The 18,395-nt window shown below is 63.9% G+C and overlaps 1 protein-coding gene across 1 annotated transcript; it reads left to right on the forward strand.

Annotated features, from left to right (window-relative positions):
• Positions 1 to 981: 981 nt before the first annotated feature.
• Positions 982 to 8,549, forward strand: SIK1 (salt inducible kinase 1). The gene is made up of 14 exons (XM_058661576.1): positions 982 to 1,042; positions 1,354 to 1,512; positions 1,929 to 2,045; positions 4,527 to 4,590; positions 4,703 to 4,864; positions 5,002 to 5,126; positions 5,398 to 5,521; positions 5,940 to 6,163; positions 6,265 to 6,408; positions 6,681 to 6,797; positions 6,926 to 7,142; positions 7,526 to 7,807; positions 7,902 to 8,103; positions 8,243 to 8,549. The coding sequence occupies exons 2-14, from the start codon at positions 1,369 to 1,371 to the stop codon at positions 8,547 to 8,549; spliced, it is 2,229 nt and encodes a 742-aa protein (XP_058517559.1). The 5' UTR covers positions 982 to 1,042; positions 1,354 to 1,368.
• The last annotated feature ends 9,846 nt before the right edge of the window (positions 8,550 to 18,395 follow it).

Genomic DNA, 18,395 nt, shown 5'->3' on the forward strand with positions numbered 1-18,395 from the left:
CCCAGCAGGGACAGGGGCTGCAGTCTGGCCCCCTTCCCTTTTCTAGGCAGGGTTCTAACACAGTGCCAGGCTTCACCCATGGTGAGGTCCCACACGGTGACCTCTGGCCTGAACCATGCCGTTCACCCAGGCCCCCTGCTCTTTTGGCGCCCCGGCTCCTCTGTGCCCCTCTGAGGGACACGCCCCTCCCCGCCCCGCTGCCTGCCCACTGCCATGTTCCTGCTGGGAGAGGCCAGGGCAGGGGGGTGCTGGGCGCTGAGAACCCGAGTGGGCGCCCCAGCCGGGCTGGGTGCTCGGGGGGCCCCTCCACTGCTGAGATACCAGCTGGGGCAGGGGGAGGCACGGGGACGGGGGCGGGGAAAGCTGGGCCGCCAGGCCTCTAACTTGGTGAGGAACTCTCTGGGTTCATTGGAACAAAAGCGGACTCCGGGCTGAGCGGCTTTCCTCGGAGGGACTGGAGCAGAGGACTTCGGGGCGCAACGCCCCTCACCCTGACACCCCCAGGCCACTGTACGACCCCGCCCCGGATTCAAGGCCAGTAACCTGAGGAGCACCAGAAAGGCCAGGCTCCTAGCTGCTGCTGGGGCGGCACGGGGACAGGCAACGTCCCGGGGTCGGAGAGCGACCCCCGCGACCCCCGCGACCCGTCTGAGGCGCCGACGGCCCGCAGTGCTCCCCCACTCCCGCTAGGGGGAGCGCCTCAGCGGGAGCGCGGGCGGCCGGCGCCCCTGACGTCACCGCCCACCGTCGCCAGGGCGACGGCCTCCGCGGCGCGCGCGTCAGAGCCGCCCGTCTCCTGGCAACCGCCCGATCTCCGCGCGCCCCCCCCGGGCCCGGGCCGGCGCTCGGCCGCGCGTCGCTCTGGCGTCAAAGTGACGTCAATGGGCCGGCCGGCCGGCGGGGGCGGGGCCGGGGCGGAGCCTGCGGCGGGGCGGGGCCGGCGCCGCGTGCGGGGCGGCCGGGCTGACATGCGGCGCGGCGGCCACCTCAGCGGCGGCCCGGGCGGCGGGCAGGGGCGGCGGGGACGGTCGGGCGGCCCGAGGTGAGGCGGCGGCGCGGCCTGCCGGCGCTCGGGGCTCCCACCCCTCTCCGCGGCTCGGCGGGCGGGCGGGCGCGCGCCGGGGGGAGGTCGCGGACGGCCGCTCGGGGTCCCCCTTTGTTGTGGGGGGTCGGCGGGCGGGCGTCCCGGGTGGAAACGGCGCCGAGGCTGGACGCGGGGAGGGAGCGGGGGTCCCGGCCGGGCCGGGCGCGACCCCGAGCGGGTGTGGGGAGGGGGTCCCGGTGCAGCCGCCCGTGGGGTGGGCGTGGGAGCGGCGCCTGTCCCGCGCTGAGCGCGCCCTCGCCGGCCGGCAGGTGCGGCGCGGAGCCATGGTGATCCTGTCCGAGCTGAGCGCGGCCCCCGCGGGCCCGCAGAAGCCCCTCCGCGTGGGCTTCTACGACGTGGAGCGGACCCTGGGCAAAGGCAACTTCGCCGTGGTGAAGCTGGCGCGGCACCGGGTCACCAAGACGCAGGTGCGTGGGCGCCGCGGGGCGCAGCCGGCGGGTGGGAGGTGCTGCGGGTGGGGACGCCGGCCAGCCGGGTTAGTGTGACCTGGTGCCCGCAGGGTGGTTTGTCATAGCCGGGAGAGGCTCACGGTGTTGGGTAAATAAGAACACGCCAGGTTACGCCCCTGCCAGCCTGCTACAGATGGGGTGTTGGGGAAGAAAGAGCCCAGGACAACCTGGGGTGCCGCCCGTGGCCCCAGGCGCCCCAGAGCCGGCTGGGCTGTCCTTGTTGTTAGCGGTGGTAGTGCCCGCTTCCCCGTCACCTGTCACCCCCCCAAACACACCCACTTAAGACGCAGAGTGCTTGAGAAATTAACCAGACGTGCAGCTTGGGCGCCTGGAGGTGGTTCCTTTCTTATTTTTTGTCCTTTTCAAATCTATAGGTCGCCATAAAGATCATTGATAAGACCCGGTTGGATTCTAGCAACTTGGAGAAAATCTACCGTGAGGTTCAGCTCATGAAACTCCTGAGCCACCCACACATCATCAAGCTGTACCAGGTGAGGCTGGCGGCCGGCCGCCCTCGGGGGGCTCTGTGAGCCCGGCCCGGGTGCAGGGTCCCACGCACAGGTCCGCGTCGGCCTGGCCTTGCTGGGAGAATGGCCACGTGGCTGCGTGCTGCCACAGACCGGGGGGCCAAGTATGGGGTGCGTTTGAAAGCAGCAGCTTCCCTGCCTACAGTGGCCAGCTGTTCTGTCCTCCCCCGCCAGGCCACCGTCCCAGCAAGGAGCTCGTCACTCTGGCTCCCCGGGCTGCTCCGTGCGGCTTGGCGTGGTCGCTGGGTTCTCATGTGGAGATGAATAACATACCTTGGGGAGTTAGTGCTCTTAATTAGGACAGTAAAGCGATCCCCCCACACCTGCCTGGAGGCGAATGACCCCTCATTGAGACATTTGGCCTGTGGGAGGACACACTCCATCATTGGGGCCCTGCTGCGTTGGGTGGCCCCCAGGTGGTGTGTGCATGTGTGTGTATGGGTGCGCGGCCCGCTGTGTTGGGTGGCCCCCAGGTGGTGTGTGCATGTGTGTGTATGGGTGCGCGGCCCGCTGTGTTGGGTGGCCCCCAGGTGGTGTGTACATGTGTGTGTATGGGTGCCCTGCTGCGTTGGGTGGCCCCCAGGTGGTGTGTGCACATGTGTGTGGGTGTGTGGCTGCCAGGCCACAGGGTGGCATGGCCTGATAGAGAAAGTCTCTTGCGGTAGCATCTTCCGCAGCCCCCCATGCCAAGTCCCCCAGCTGGTACGGGTCCCTCAGTGGCCACAGGCGTCCCGCTTTTGGACCCATGTCACCTGTTTTCCCCCAAGTCCCTGAGCTGTTTCTGTCATTGGCTTTTTTGGGGGGTGGGGCCCCGGCTGGCTTAACTTCCTGTCTACCCTCCTTCCTCACCCCACACCATGTGTGTGTGGTTGTCCCATTGAGCCAGGCGTGGGTTCTTGGTGGAGCTAGACGGTCTCAGCACTGGCCCTGGCCGTCACCCTGACCCTGATCCTGGCCCTGGCCCTGGCCCTGGCTTTGACCCTAGCCCTAACCCTGGCCCTGGCCCTAACCCTTACCCTTGCTCTGACCCTGACCTTTGCCTTGACTCTGGCCCTGCCCCACCAGCATGGGCCCCAGGACTGTCCTGGGATGCCCCGTTACCTCCTGTGGGTTTTTGAGAGCTGAAGTGCAGGGACTTGAAATTACTGCTCCTCGTTCTCGCGGGGGAGGTGGACAGTAGTGCTCACCTTGGTCCTCCCGCTGCTCATGGGAGAGTTCACGTTTCCCCGGAACTGTGGGAATTTGCAGAGCGCTTGTATGACCGGGAGATACTAAAATTCTTGGCCTCAGAAGTTCTCTCTGGGGGAGTTGCGGTGTTGACACCCGAGGAATCTCCCCGTAAGGACGTGTGGAGCTCTGTCTCCCAAGCCTCCCCACGCACACAGCGCGGCTCCGTCTTCCCTCTGTGTTCCACCAGGCTTCGCTAGGTTCTCCTTGAAGTCTCTTTGAGCCATTGAAGGCTTGATCAATGTGGGACTGGGGGCCATTGCCACCTGCTATTCCATTTGCCCTGGATGCCAGCAGGTGCCCTCTTACAGGGTGTGACAGGTGCCAGCAGATTCCGAGGGAGCCCCTTCCCGCTGGGGCTTCGCAAAGCTCTGAGGCAGAAACCCTCTCCGTCCCTTCCTCACTCACGTGACTGGGCACGTGGATCTTGGAGAAGTTGAAGGCTGGCCAGGGGAAGGGGGCTGTGTGCCGTGGCGCTGGCTGGGGCCGTGTGTGCCGTCGGTGCTGGCTGGGGCCATGTGTGCCATGACGCTGGCTGGGGCCGTGTGTGCCGTCGGCGCTGGCTGGGGCCGTGTGTGCCGTGACGCTGGCTGGGGCCGTGTGTACCGTCGGCGCTGGCTGGGGCCGTGTGTGCCGTGGCGCTGGCTGGGGCCGTGTGTGCTGTCGGCGCTGGCTGGGGCCGTGTGTGCCGTGGCGCTGGCTGGGGCCGTGTGTGCCGTGGCGCTGGCTGGGGCCGTGTGTGCCGTCGGCGCTGGCTGGGGCCGTGTGTGCCGTCGGCGCTGGCTGGGGCCGTGTGTGCCGTGATGCTGGCTGGGGCCGTGTGTGCCGTCGGCGCTGGCTGGGGGCCGTGTGTGCCGTCGGCGCTGGCTGGGGGCCGTGTGTGCCGTCGGCGCTGGCTGGGGGCCGTGTGTGTCTCACACGGTGTTGGCTGGGGCCGTGTGTGCCGTCGGCGCTGGCTGGGGCCGTGTGTGCCGTCGGCGCTGGCTGGGGGCCGTGTGTGCCGTCGGCGCTGGCTGGGGGCCGTGTGTGCCGTCGGCGCTGGCTGGGGCCGTGTGTGCCGTGACGCTGGCTGGGGCCGTGTGTGCCATGGCGCTGGCTGGGGCCGTGTGTACCGTCGGCGCTGGCTGGGGCCGTGTGTGCCGTCGGCGCTGGCTGGGGCCGTGTGTGCCGTGGCGCTGGCTGGGGCCGTGTGTGCCTCACACGGTGTTGGCTTTTCAGGTCATGGAGACGAAGGACATGCTCTACATCGTCACCGAATTTGCCAAGAATGGGGAAATGTTCGGTAAGCGTGCCAATGCCAGTGTCGCCGTGCCCGGCGTGCAGGATGTGCCCAGAGGGGGGATGCGTGGCCGATGCTGCACGTGGGGGCATTCATGGTGCGGTGTCATCCGCAGACTACCTGAGCGCTCACGGACACCTGAGCGAGGAGGAAGCTCGGAGGAAGTTCTGCCAGATCCTGTCTGCTGTGGAGTACTGCCACAGCCGCCGCATCGTCCACCGGGACCTCAAGACCGAGAACCTGCTGCTGGACGCCGACATGGATGTCAAGCTGGCAGGCAAGGGAGCCCTTGGCACGGGGGGCAGGCGGGAGGTGGACGTCCAGCTGCAGGCGCGGGGGCAGGGGGCGGGCGGGCGAGGGGGCCGCCCGGGTGAGTTGGCCTTGGCTTCACCTGCCTGCATCTCTGCCTCTCAGATTTTGGGTTTGGAAACTTCTACAACCCTGGGGAGCCCTTGTCCACGTGGTGTGGGAGCCCCCCGTACGCGGCCCCGGAGGTCTTCGAGGGGAAGGAGTACGAAGGGCCTCAGCTGGACATCTGGGTAGGAGCCCATGTGCCCAGACCTTTGACCCTGTGACCCTGTGACCCGAGGCCACAACCCCAGGAGCGCACGTGTGTGGGTGTGAGTGTGTGTGAATACTGACCTGGTCTGGCCCAGACCCTGTGACCCTGTGACCCTGTGACCCGAGGCCACAACCCCAGGAGCACATGTATGTGTGCTGACCAGTTAGCCCAAACCCTGTCACCTGCTTCCCGGGATGTGCGTGTGTGCGCGTGCGTGTACACACTGACCGGGCTGCCCATCCCCACAGAGCCTCGGTGTCGTGCTGTACGTCCTGGTCTGTGGCTCGCTGCCCTTCGATGGGCCCACCCTGCCAAGCCTCAGGCAGCGGGTGCTGGAGGGCCGCTTCCGCATCCCCTTCTTCATGTCTCAAGGTGGGTGCACCCATGCCACACAGGGCATGGGAGGTGGGTAGAGGAGGGCCGGGGAAGGACGTGGGGCTCCCAGGCCCCCAGAATACCTGCCTGCCTGCCTGGCCTCTGGGAAGCAGGCCCAGGTGACCCCGGGCTGTGAGAGAAACCCAACCCCGCAGGTGCCTCCCTGTGCCCTACTTACGGGACAGCCCGTGCCTGCCCCACAGGTGTCCGATCTCCGCCCAGACGTGTGCCCCAGCTTCCCCCGGCTTTACTCCCTGTGGACACTGGCGTGTGTCCTCTCTGGAGGCCGCCTGCGGAGGCCACAGCTTTTGGCCTCAGCCTTCTAGAGCGTCTCTTGTGTGCCAGCCCCCATGTGTGAGGGTCACGGGCACAGGCCAGGAACACCCTGACTCGGCTTGCCCACTCCGTCCCCCAGACTGTGAATCGCTGCTGCGCCGCATGCTGGTGGTGGACCCGACTAAGCGCATCACCATCGCCCAGATCTGGCAGCACCGCTGGGTGCAAGCCGACCCTGCCCTGCTCCGGGAGGCCCATGCCGCCCGCACCCTGCACAGCTACGACTCCAGCCTGGGAGACTACGACGAGCAGGTCCTGGGCGTCATGCGGAACCTGGGCATCGACCGGCAGAGGACCTTGGAGGTGAGCAGCCTTTGGGCTCGCGGGCAGCCGCCCCCTCCGTGCCGGTGCACCTGATGCCTGCCGCGCTGCGGGCCGTACCTGACCCCACCCTCTCCCCACAGTCCCTGCAGAACCGTAGCTACAACCACTTCGCTGCCATCTACTACCTCCTCCGTGAGCGGCTCCAGGGCCTCGGCTGCCCCACAGCCCGCCCCGGGCCCTGCAGGCCCCATGGACCCAGCAGCCCCGACCTCCACGGCTTCGAGGTGAGGGCTGTGTCCTTGGTGTTCAGGGTCCCTTACCTGGGACAGAGACTGCCCGAGCCCCTGGCCCTTGGTTGGGCCCCTTGTGGGTGTCGGACCCTGGTGGGGGTGGGTTGGGGGTTCACTCTGCCTGGCCCTCACATCTGGGGCCCATACCTTGGGCCTCCTCTGGTGTTGCTTACACACATGTGGAGTGGGGTGGTATCTTGAGCCCCAGCCCGACCTGGACCAGGGTCCCCATCCTAATGGCGGCTTTCTGCTTGTGCCGGCCCTAGGCCCCGCCGGAAGGCCTTGCTGCCGGCCCGTTCCCGTCCTCCCTGCTGTGCCCGCAGCCCTTGGCACAGTCTGTTCTACAGACGGAGGTGGACTATGACCTCCACAAGACTCTGCAGGTTCGTGGGTGTCCTGGACTGGGCTTGGGACAGGGTGGGAGGCCCTGCAGGTGCTGCAGAGGGACCCTGTGCCCCTGTAGTGGGGCCTCGGGGTGCAGGAAGTCATTGGTCTGTGGCCCTCCCTGCAGCCACTGCTCTTCCCGGGAGATGCCAGCTGCCACAGCATGCTCCAGCCCCACCCCGTGTCTCCTGTACCTCTACTGGACTGCACTGTGGGTGAGGAGGCCAGGCAGGCACCTAGCCCGGAGGAGGAACTCGAGGTCCCGCAGGCTCCGGCTGGCAGCACTGGCCGGAGACATACACTGGCCGAGGTGTCCGCTCACTTCTCCCCGCTTTCTCCCCCAGGTGAGCGTCACAGAGGTGCGGGCTGAGGGTCCCGCCTGCTGGGGAGTGGCTGAGAATGCCCTGGGGTGACTGAGGCCTGGCCTAAGGGTCCCCCACGCCTGGCCACTTGGGGGAGCATGCTGCCTCTGCTCCCACTTGATCATCTGGTGGAGACAGTGGGGGCTTGGCCTCTCCTGGGGCCCACCCTGGGCTGTGCCAGGCACCGGGAGGGCAGGTGCTTGGCCCCAGGGTCACCCATAGCCTGCCCGTGTGACATGCTGGGAGGGTTTCTGGGCCATTGGTAGATACCCACCCACCCCTAGCTGAGGGCAGAGCTGGGGAGACCCCGGGGCTGCCTCGTGGCCTGGGAACACGGGCTGCTCAGACACCTGTCCCCTCCCCAGGCATAGTGGTTCCGGCAGCAGCAGCAGCGGCCAGCCCCTCTGAAGGCACCAGCTCTGACAGCTGCCTGAGCGCCCTGAGCCCCGGCCCCGTGATATTGGGCAACGGCCTGGCCCCCCAGGGACTGCTGACCACCTACTGCCCTGTCAGACTGAATGCGCCTTTGCTGGGGGCTCAGTCAGCCACCCCGGTGCTGCAGGCCCAGGGGGCATTGGGTGGAGCCGTGCTGTTCCCACTCAGCTTCCAGGAGGGCCGCCGGGCGTCCGACACATCCCTGACCCAAGGTGAGGCCCCCTCAGTGTCCCCTGTGCCCAGGACTGTGCCCTGTGCCTGCATGGCCAGAGGCCCACTCATCACAGGCCTGCCTCTGTCCCACAGGGCTGAAGGCCTTTCGGCAGCAGCTGCGGAGGAGTGCCAGGACCAAGGGCTTCCTGGGGCTAAACAAGATCAAGGGGCTGGCACGCCAGGTGTGCCAGGCATCCACCGGACGCACCCCCACCCAGAATCCTGGCCTGCAGGGCGGGCCCCCTGGCGGCCGGGAGGGCAGGGGCATGCTGGAGGATGTGCTGCTGCAGCAGAGGTACGCCCCCGCTCCCACCTGTGGCAGGGGTGGCACATGCCAGCCCAGGCCCGAATGGCCTTGGGCATCCCCTCCTCTGTGTCACTGGTAGGCCCTGAGCAGAGCCGGGATGATGGGCCCCCTCCCTGTGCCTCTGCAGGCTGCTCCAGTTACAACACCGCCCGGCCACCCCACCCAGCTGCCTGCAGGTCCCACAGCTGGCCACGGCCCCCTGCCTGCTTCCCCCCACCGACAGCCTCCTGGTGCCTGGGATCCCGCTGCTGCCCGCCCTGTCCCCCGTGGCGTCGGCCGCACGGCTCCTGGACACGCAGCTGCACATCGGCCCCAGCCCAGCAGTCCTCGCCAGGCTGGCCCCCACCTGTGAGCCCGTGGAGCTGCCGCGCGGGGCCTGCGAGATGCGGGACCTGCCCTCCAGCCAGCTGGCCACGTTTGTGCTGGTGCAGTGAAGACGGCCCGGCCGCCTCCGCAGGTCTCCGGCTCTCCCAAGCAATAATTTCAGAGGATGTGAACAAGGCTTTGGACTCACCGCCAAGAACTCTCTAGAAGCAAACCAAGCAATACGTTTAGCTGTATTGGCTTTTTTTGTTTTTGTTTTTGTTTTGTTTTGTTTTTTTCCTTGCACTGAGTGACCTCAACTATGAGTAGGGACTAGAAGCTTTGTTTAGAAAAATAATAGTGGAAGGGCGTGTGGTGAGCCGGGTGGACGGGTGGGGAGCGGGTGGAAGATGCTGGCGGCCCCCGGCGGTGGAGCGGGGCCTCACCGAGCATCCAGAGGCCGTGTGTGCACGCGGGTGTGCACACACACATGTGGTGAGCTATGAACAGCTGTGAGCTGTGGGCTCACTCGGGGGTGCCACCCACCGGACACGAGGGCTTGACTGCCAGTGTCCCAGGAGTCCAGGCCCGCAAGGGGCAAGTGCCCCAGGATCCCGGAGCCGGCTCTTCCGCTGCTACTAAAGTGCTGACACGCTTCGTGACCAGGGTCGCGAGAGCACCTGCCTCGGGGTAACTGTGCAATAAAATCCAGGGCCGGGATGGGTGGGCAGTGGGGGCCAGGGGCTGTGGTCTTGGAGGGAAGCAAGCAAGGGGTACAGGGGTTCTGGTTTATACGGGCGTCTTGATTTCCTTCTGGAACAACCATTTGTGTGTGCGTGTGTGTGTGTGTGTGTGTCTCAGGGACAGAGACATGGCATGGTTTTTATCTTTTCTACACTCTTGGGGTCCTCCCACCTGAGCCTGCCGTGTGGTGAGGACGCCTGGGAGGTATACTCAGGCCACGGCTCCGCAGGTCAGAAGCTTCTAGAAGCTTGTCCCTCCCTGGCACCTGGCACTCCACAGCTGCGGTGGTGGGTATTGGGCTGTTTGGGGAGGGAGTAAGGTGGCCGCTCCCTAACGCCAAAGACAGACTGTGGGGCAGATGGCTGACGCCACTTGCCTGCACACCAGTGTCCCTGTCGTCCCAAACACCACTGCTACCCTGGCCACCTCGGCAGAGGTGAGGAGCAAGCTGCTGCCTGCTGAGAAAACGCCAAAGCCGCCCAGCAGTGCCTGGCCAGCGTTCTGGAGCGGGCTGGGGGCGCTGCGGCCACCCTCTCCCTCCATGCTCAGGGAGGGAGTGGGGTCAGCCCCGCAGGCCGCTCCGGCACTGACCGGCACTTTATCTTTGGGTGGTCTCTGTCCCTCCCGCTGTTTTAAGCGCGTGGGTGGGTGTGGAATGTTTCTCTTGGGCGCTGGAATGCGTTCGTCTATTTAATAACACTACGTGTTCCGGTTGAGATGTACATAGTTTTGCTGTGTTGTTGTGTTTTATTTTTTACCATAACAATTATTTCTTAAGTTCACATGAGAAATGTATGCCAAATGATTAGTTGTTTTTTTTTTTAATTTAATATTTAAATAAAATATTCAGGGGCAATTTTGACTTGTCAGCTTTGTTTCCTGTTTCCGGCGTTGCCTGCTCCAGCTTTGTTGGGTGTGGTCCCGGGGCCACCGCCTGAGCTGTTGGGGGTCCCAGCCCCTAGGCCTGTCCACTCCTTGCCTCCTGCCACTGCACTGATCCTGTGCCCCAGTGCCCCCCAAATCAGCTTACAAATTGAGGCTGTGGGGGGGGTCGCCATTGTGGCACAGGGTACTAAACCACCATTTGCAATGCCGGCATCCCCTGTGGGCACTGGTTTGAGTCCTGGCTGTTCCCCTTCGCATCCAGCTCCCTGCCAATGTGCCTGGGAGAGCAGTGGAGGACGGCCCAAGGCCTTGGGCCCCTGCACCCTCATGGGAGACTTGAAGGAAGCTCCTGGCTCCTGGCTTCACCCTAGATCAGAGCTGGCCATTGTGGCATCTGGAAGTGAACCAGTGGATGGAAAATTGTTTCTTGTTCTCTAACTCTGCCTTCCAAATAAATAAATGTTAAAAAACTAAACGCGTCATGGCTTTAGAAGGCTCCTGGCCCCTGTGAGTGCTTGCCACGACCCAGCTGTGGGGCAGACACAGGCCCCCTGCCCTGTGAGTTCTCACAGCCGGTAGGTGCTCTCAGCGTCCTAATTGTCCTAAATCTTGGCCTCCATCAGCAAATGGGCCCTGTTGTGGGAGGGGACCTGGGGCAGCCTCTCTGAGAACCAAGTGGGCAGAGCTTCCCCACGAGCCCCTGGGAAACGGGGTCCAGAAGGGCTGGGCAGCAACAGCCTGAGCCCTGTAAGGCGGGGGACCCTGAGGTTGTGCCACTGGGATGCAGTGACACACACCGCCCAAGGCCACTGGAGTGCCGGGGAGTGGAGGCCAGGGAAGCCTCGCTCAGAGTTTGATGGAGTGCGGTCTGGGAGGAGCGGGGACAGAGGGCAGCAGAAGCACACACCATGACCCTGCGCTGATGTGACTGGCTAAGATCAGCGTCCAGGCAGCTTCCCTGGGGAGTGGTCTGGGGTGGGGAGCCCCCAGGACAAGACCCTGGCAGGGGAAGTCGGCTCAGCGGGCTCTAAGCCCTTCAGACAGCCTATGGGCAGTCCCCCTGAGGGCCCTGGCTCAGGTGTTCGAGGTCAGGGATGGTTCTGGCTGCAGATGGAGCAGCCTGCGTGGTTGCAGTATCCTGATCTGTGGCTGGTGGCCGGCTGGCGTTGACTAACCGCAAGCAGGTTACTGATAGGAAGCCCAGTGGCCATGGGGCGAGGGCCTGGCCTGAGCCTGGCTCGTGTGTGGGGCCCTGGGCCCGGAGGAGCTCTCATAGCTGCTGGGGTGTGGGCCACCCCAGGGCCTTGTTTGGCATCTAGGCAGAGGCCATGGCTGGGCGCGCTCAGGCAAGCCTGTTGGCTGTGTGGATGCTGGGAGGAGCCAGCAGGAGCTGTGCTGTACCGCACCCTGTGGTCCCTGGCTTCTGTGGGCTGGCCTGCGTCAGGCAAAGCCTAGGAGGTACCAGGGTGATGATGATGGTGGCAGTACCTGCCTTCAAAGGTGTAGGCCGGAGGCTGCGGCCCAAGGCAACCTCCCAGTACTCCAGAACTCGGCTACCCTTGCAGTCTCCTGCAGCTGCCTAGGTTTGGCCTCACTGGTGCTTTCTTCCTGAGATGGCCACACCTCACCTTGTGTAAAATGCTTGTTCCCACTGGGGCCTGGCCAGGTGGGGTGTGCTGGGCACAGCCTCATGGGCAGGATCACACCCCTGCCCCGCAGGCCCTGGCACCCAGGTGCAGTTGGGAGCTGGGACTACCCATGCCTTCGCTGTGCATGCCAGAGCCCAGCCCCAACGGGTAGCACACCTGAGCCCAAGGCAGCAGACAGCTCAGCTCCCTGCACCTCCCTTTGGCGCACGTAGCCACGACCTCTGCTCCTTAGGGCCGTGAAAGCACACACCAGCACCACTGGCTCAGACACGCCTGGCGCTCTGTGCCTAGCAGCTGTTCCCGCATGTTGTCAGCAGCCGGAGGGACAATAGCCAGAGGGTGCCAATGCCTCTGACTGGCAGCACCAGCCTGCACCCCTTGGTGCCCCACTTCTAGTGGCATCTGGCGGTCAGCACTGTGGCACAGTAGATAAAATTTCCACTTATGGTGTCAGCATCCAGCTCCAGTCCTGGCTGCTCCAGTTCCCACCCAGCTCCCTGCTATTGCACCTGGAAAAGCAGCTGAGGATGGCCCAGTGCTTGGGCCCCTGTGTGCACCTGAGACCCAGGAGAAGCTCCTGGCTGTACCTGGCCCAGGCCCTGCTGTTACAGACATTTGGGGAATAAACAACAGATGTAAGATCTCTCTCTCTGGGACTCTGCCTTCCATATAAATAAATAAATAAATACAATTTAAAAAATGATCTCTCTGGTGTCCAGGAATGGGACTGTAGACTGTATGTGGGGACAGAGGCAGGGGAGGGGTGTGCAGTCCAGCTTCTGGGAGCACCAGGGGACACCTGGTCCCTGCCCGCCTTCTCTCTCCTGCAGGAAGGAGCTAAGTGATCTGGAGAGTTGACTCATGACGGGACAGGAACAGGAGCTAACTGGTTGGTTTTCCCTCCAGAGGAGCCTGGGCAGGGGGAGCTGGACCCTACTAGGTGGGGGCCCAGTGGAGGTTGTCCTTACTGAGCAGACAGAGCAGCGAGGCAGGAAGGGTCCCCAGGACGTCCAGGGGCCAGAGACAACATCCACCCCAAGGGGCACCCGGACACCCATGAGCTGTCTGCCCCTTGAGCCAGGACGTGAGCTGGTGGCAGGCTGCCTGCTGCTGCCCAGTGTGGCCTGTAATCTCCCAGGAGCACAGGCCCGCAGGGCAAGACCCTCTCCCTCCAGCTGCGGTCGCACAGCATCATCATCATCATTGTGCTTCGCCCGGCTGTCAGTCCTGGAGGTACAGCTGGTCAGAGAGCGGGGCTGGGTCGTGTGCAGTGACAGCTGTGACCTGTGCCAGCAGCAGCTGCTCGCGTCAACCAGACGCGGCGCCAGCCCTCGCTCCTACCTGCAGGCTGGGTATCCTGGCTGAGCCACCCCCTTGCCGATGCCTGGCATCCCCGAAGTTGTAGAGCTCAATAGTTTTAATGGCTATAGTGGCCAGCAGAGTTACAAAGGGGCAAGGACAAGAGAAATCTTGTATTCCCCATGGCTACCATGGCCTGGGCTGAGCCAATACAAAGCCAGGAGCCAAAGCTCATCCATCCTCTGCTCTCCCGGTGTGTCAGCAGGGAGCCGACTGGGAAGTGGAGCAGCCGGGACTCGAACCGGTGCTCATTGGAGATACGTTGCTCATGCGCATGTTCACACACATGTCTACACACTCACAGAATGGCCTGCTTGCACACATGCACACTCAGAATTTTTCTCTCAGATCTGTAGTTTACCTTTCGTGTGACAACACGGAAGTATCTGTTGCTATGGCAGCCAATGTCCCACTTCACCTTCCGTAGTGGATGTGTGGGGCTGCCATGGCGGCATAACAGGTAAATCCACTGCCTGTAGCTTTGGCATCCCATGCGAGTGCTGGTTTCAGTCCTGGCTGCTCTACTTCCCGTCCAGCTCCCTGCCTATGTACCTGGGAAAGCAACAGAGGACGGCCCAAGTACTGAGAGACCCAGAGGAAGCTTCTTGGCTTTGGAGTGGCCCAGCCAGGACTGTGGTTGGGGTGGCGCAGCCATGAGCCAGGTGCTACCTGTGGCCTCCAGCTGCTTCAGAAGTGGACATGAGGCCTTAGGGAGCGAGCTCTGCCAACCCCCTGGTTGTGGCCTTGTGACTTGGGGATGCGCGCTGCGCCTGCTGGCAGGGGTTCTGAAACGTCCACCCAGGGACTGCCACAGAGGCTGGGATGGGCACGGCTGACCAGTGCTGTGTCCTCAGGCCCTGTGGCTTCCTGGGGCTCCAGCTCACGGCTCCCTGCGGCCAGCAGATGAGCCACACACCCTCCTACTGGGGCTTCAGCTGCAGGGATCCCCCGCCCCCTCTTCCTTCCTCTTCCGCCTCCCTGATGGCTGGAAATGGCCACCGCTCGCAGCTCAAGACCAACAGAGCAGATGTGCAGGTTAGGGAGTCGGGCTGCAGAACCAGCCCCCTGGGGGCCTTTCTGGGGATGGGGGCGGGGGGTGTGCCCTGCCCTGCCCTGCATGGGGGCCTAGAGCCACCTGCTTCTGATGGACCAGACAAGGTCACCCTGACCCACTGCCCCCAGAGTGTCCCCTCTGCCCACCCTGGGCAGGACAGGAGAGGGGGGTCCAGGGGAAGAGTAGCAAGGCTGATGTGCCGGGTTGGCTTAGCTCAGGGCAGGGCCTTCCCTACCCCCACTGTAGGTGTGCTTGGCCCAAGGTGAGGGAGTGGGAGGTGGGAGCCTGGGGGAGGTCCCTGCCCCTGCCCCTCTGGCATGTCCCCTGCTGGACTGTGCCTTTTCGTGGGGACAAAACCCCTATTAGGGTCCCCTGTAGCCCCCTGGTATCCCATCAGGACACAGAAAGAACCCTTCCAAGTGGGTGGCCTGGAGCCTGAGGGCTGGGGAAGGACAGTGGCGTCCCCTGCTGCAGTCTGGTGGGTGGGGTCACGGCCTTCTCCTTTCCTCCTTGCTGGGTCAGGGGTTTCCTCCTTGTGCTTAAACTTGGGTGGAGGTCCAAGCCCCCCTTGCCAGGCCTGCATGGAGCCCTACCCCTGTGTCCTGGGCGGAGGGAAGTGAGAAGCGGAGTGGGAGCTAGGGGTGGGGTAGGGAAGGCAGGGTGGGGTGGATAGGGGAGGGTCAGCTGGGATCCCAGGGCCCTCTGCTGCAGCCTGGACACGTGGCAGGCTCTAGAGAGTCAGAGGGCCACTTCTCTGCTGCCCAACTGAGCACCCTGGGCACCCACAAGGCAGGGACAGGGAAGGAGCAGGCTGTGGGGGGTGGGCAGCGCCCATGTGGCCGACACTGGGGACTCAAGGGTCCTGAGCTGCTGCTCCTGTGGTCAGAGCCATCACCAGGGCCTCAGGGACCCACTGGCAGCCATGCCCCAGACTGTCCATCTGCAGGACCTGACCAGACTGCAGCTCAACCGCTAAGCCCAGAGGAGAACCCTGAACCCCTAGGTGGGGCCTGCCAGAAGCAGACCAGGGAGGTGGGAGCCCCAGGCCGGGTCTGACCTCATTCCAGACTCCCCTGGTCCACAGGGGCCACAGGGGCCAGCAGGGGCCAGCAGGGCTGACCTGTAGCTTGGCTGCTGGTGTGGGAATTCCCATATGCTTTCACATGCACACACACACGAACACACACACATACGAACACATACATGCAAAGCACTCATAAACATGTGTGCACACCTACACACCCACATGCATGCATACATGAGCACACAACAGACATGGAAACCCACACACGGGTACATGGATGATCATATATGTGCAATGTGTGAGTGCACACGTGCCCAGACATGGGGCCCTCGTGCACGACGTGAGCTGAGATCCGGCCCCCACATGGCACCACAGCAGGCAAGTGCCCAGAGTGGTGGCAGAGAAAGCTGAGGCCAGGGGAGGGTGGTGACCCAGGGAGCCGTCGCATGGTCAGACGAGCCACAGTGATGCCAGCGCCCGGGGCGGGGGTGGGAGGGCATGCCCCGCCACTGGCTGCTGGGGCAGGGAGGGGCAGCTGCAGGGAGGGGGCCCCTGCGGAGGAGGGGCAGCGTCCACCCTCTGAGGCAGGATGAGGAAGCAGCCCGGGGGTGCAGGGAGGGTGGCCACCCTGTGAGCTCACCGCTCTGGGTCCCTGAGGCCCTGCTCCCTCCTGGCCCTCTGGTGGCCAGGCTGGGTCCTCCCGCAGGCCCCGGGGGCCGCACTGTCACCAGCCCAGGCTCTGGGCCATCCAGCAATGTTGCTGCACTAACAGGGCAGTTTTTCCGTGTCCTGGAGGGATAGGCTTGGTCATCCGGGCGGTTTGGGCCTGGGCTCATCCATTTGTGGTCAGATGTGGTCTCCCAGAACCGCCTGTGGGTGCTTGCCACAGCAGGTCTGTCCACGCCGGCTCCGAGGATGAGGAGGGACCACATCACTGCAGCTCCTGCCGTCAGGGAGGCCCAGGCTGGGATGGAGCGCCTCACGCCGCGTGCCTGCACACCGTTGGGAATGCTCTGGGAGTGACTCAGTGGGCCCAGCTCTGCCCCAGGCGCCCGGGGTGAGGCCACCATGGAGCTGGCCGGAAGCTGAGGCTGCTGCGTGTCACATCCCCTGAGGGTTACAGCCTATGGCGAGGTGGCCCTGGTCCTGGGTGGGGGATGGGATATCACTGTGTCACCCTGAGCAAGCCTGGCCCTAAGCAGGGGCACTCCCGTTGCAACTTGACACAAGGCCCTCGGGGATGCAGGACATCAGAGCCAGAAGCCGCAGCAGAGCAGGCAGGAGCCTTGGCTCCTCCTGGACCACAGCAGCCTCCCAGCAGCGGCCCAGGCTGGCACCTACAGCTGCTGCCCTGGAGCTGTAGCCCCGGCCCCCGCTGACACCTTGGCTACGGCCCAGGGTGGAGGGGCCTTGGTTGGATGAGAGTCACCACACTGGGCCAACCAGTGTCCCCGGCGGCCAGAACTGCTGCACCATCAGGGTTTGCTGCTCAGCGGGCAGCAGTTAGGGGCGGGCCGTCCTGCAGCCACAGCGGTCTGGTCAGTCCCTGGCTGATCCAGGCTGGCCAGTACTGCCCACCTGCCTGCGGTGATGGTGGTGGTGGTGGATGTGGGAGTTGTGGACGTACCGCAGACCCCCAACCTCAGCTCTCTGCCACCTTTACAGAGCCCGGGGACAAGGTGGTCAGAGTCTCCCGCACCCTGGACACTCTGTTCCCATGTTCCTGCTGCTGCTGGGAGGGATCCCCAGCTTGGGAGGCCCTGGGAGGCCTTGGGAGGCCTTCCTGCTCTGCAGACTCAGTGGGAGAGGGACTGTGGGGTGAAGAACCTAGGTGTTTTCTGCTTTTGTAATTCCTGCCTTAATGGCTTGGCTGGGGGCTGTGTGAACTCCAGGCCTGACAGTCTACGTGACACCCGGCAGGACGCCTGGCAGGTCACATAGGCAGACCACTCCCCAGGAAGGAAGTACCTGGTGTTAGGTAAGACCTACTGCCCTTACAGCCCATCCGTTTGCACCTTTTGGAAGTTGCTTGCTTCAAACCCATAAATAGAAGCCTGCCAACTTGCTCTTTTTGAAAGTTAACAGTTAAAACTGACCTATCATGAATGTGTAATTATATGGATTGTCCTGGAATGGATAAGAACCCTGTTCTGTTGACCCACAGCCCTTCTCCTTTTCTGCCCTGCTGTTCCTGCTGCAGCTCCCCACCCAGTCCTGCTGGGCTGGGAGACCTAGGCTAACCTGAATAAACCACCTTTATGCCTTACCACCGACTTCAGACTCGATGATTTTCAGGGGATCTAAACATCTGGCACAACAGGGGCAAGGCTGGGGTGCAAGGGCTTGTCCAGGTTCACCCTCGGAAGCAGCCTCTCCACCGCGACAGCCCCACGGCCGCCAGAGAATGAACACCTTGAGCCCCCCATCCTGTGTGGGTATCTGGGTTCAAGTCCCACCTCTGGCCCCTGACTCTTGCTTCTCAACAATGCGACGTAGGGAGGCGGTGGCAAGGACTCAGGTGGCTGGGCATCCTGCCGCCTGGGTGAGACACACAAGTGGAACTCCTGACTTTGAACTTGGTCTAGCCCTGGCCAGGGTGAGCTTTTTAGGAGAGTAAACTAGAAGCAGGGAGCTATTGCTCTGCCTCTCAAAGTCTTTAAAAAAAAAAAAAAACAAGCCAATCCTCGTGCGTGCCCCCGGTGTGCCCTCCACCCACAGGCTCCGTGACACGGTGGGACACATACAAGTATTGCATGGTTTGTCTGTTTTGGGCTGGTGGGTCCCGAGGACATGGAGCCGTTGGGCTGTAGGTTCCACATTTCCAGCGTCCTAGCTGTCATGGTGGTGGAGGGGTGGCTGCAGGTCTCTCCCAGCTGGGACAACTAGGCCCCACAGCCAAGCCCTCCAGTCCACACTACTTTCTGCCCAGCCCTAGGCCTAGCAGCCAAGGGGACTTCCAGACCCCTGCAGGAGATGCCTTCCTCTTCCTGCTCCGCCCCCCAGCGCATGCTGGAGCGGAAGCCAGGTGTGCCGCACGCTTGCCCGCTTTCCTGTCCCTGGCGCTGACCCCATGCACACTGACCCCAAGGGCGGCATGTCCGGAAGCAGGAAGTGCGCGTCCCCTCCCGCGGCCTGGGAAAGCCCCCGGAGGGTGGAGCTTCCTGACCTTGCCCGGGAGGCCCTAGGGAATTGGGGGCCTCTTCCTGCGGAGCTTCCCACTTCCCAGGGTTCCCGGCCCGCCCCCCCCAGGACGGGCTGTCAT

This window comes from Ochotona princeps, chromosome 3 (genome assembly GCF_030435755.1).
Source record: "Ochotona princeps isolate mOchPri1 chromosome 3, mOchPri1.hap1, whole genome shotgun sequence".
Classification (NCBI taxonomy): Eukaryota; Metazoa; Chordata; class Mammalia; order Lagomorpha; family Ochotonidae; genus Ochotona; species Ochotona princeps.

Excerpts from the sequence above, each read along its gene's own strand:
- SIK1 (XM_058661576.1), top strand. The coding sequence starts at position 1,369 with ATGGTGATCCTGTCCGAGCTGAGCGCGGCCCCCGCGGGCCCGCAGAAG. Across the intron at positions 5,127-5,397 it reads GGCCTCAGCTGGACATCTGG|AGCCTCGGTGTCGTGCTGTA; the intron begins GTAGGAGCCCAT and ends CCATCCCCACAG. Across the intron at positions 7,143-7,525 it reads CTCCCCGCTTTCTCCCCCAG|GCATAGTGGTTCCGGCAGCA; the intron begins GTGAGCGTCACA and ends TCCCCTCCCCAG.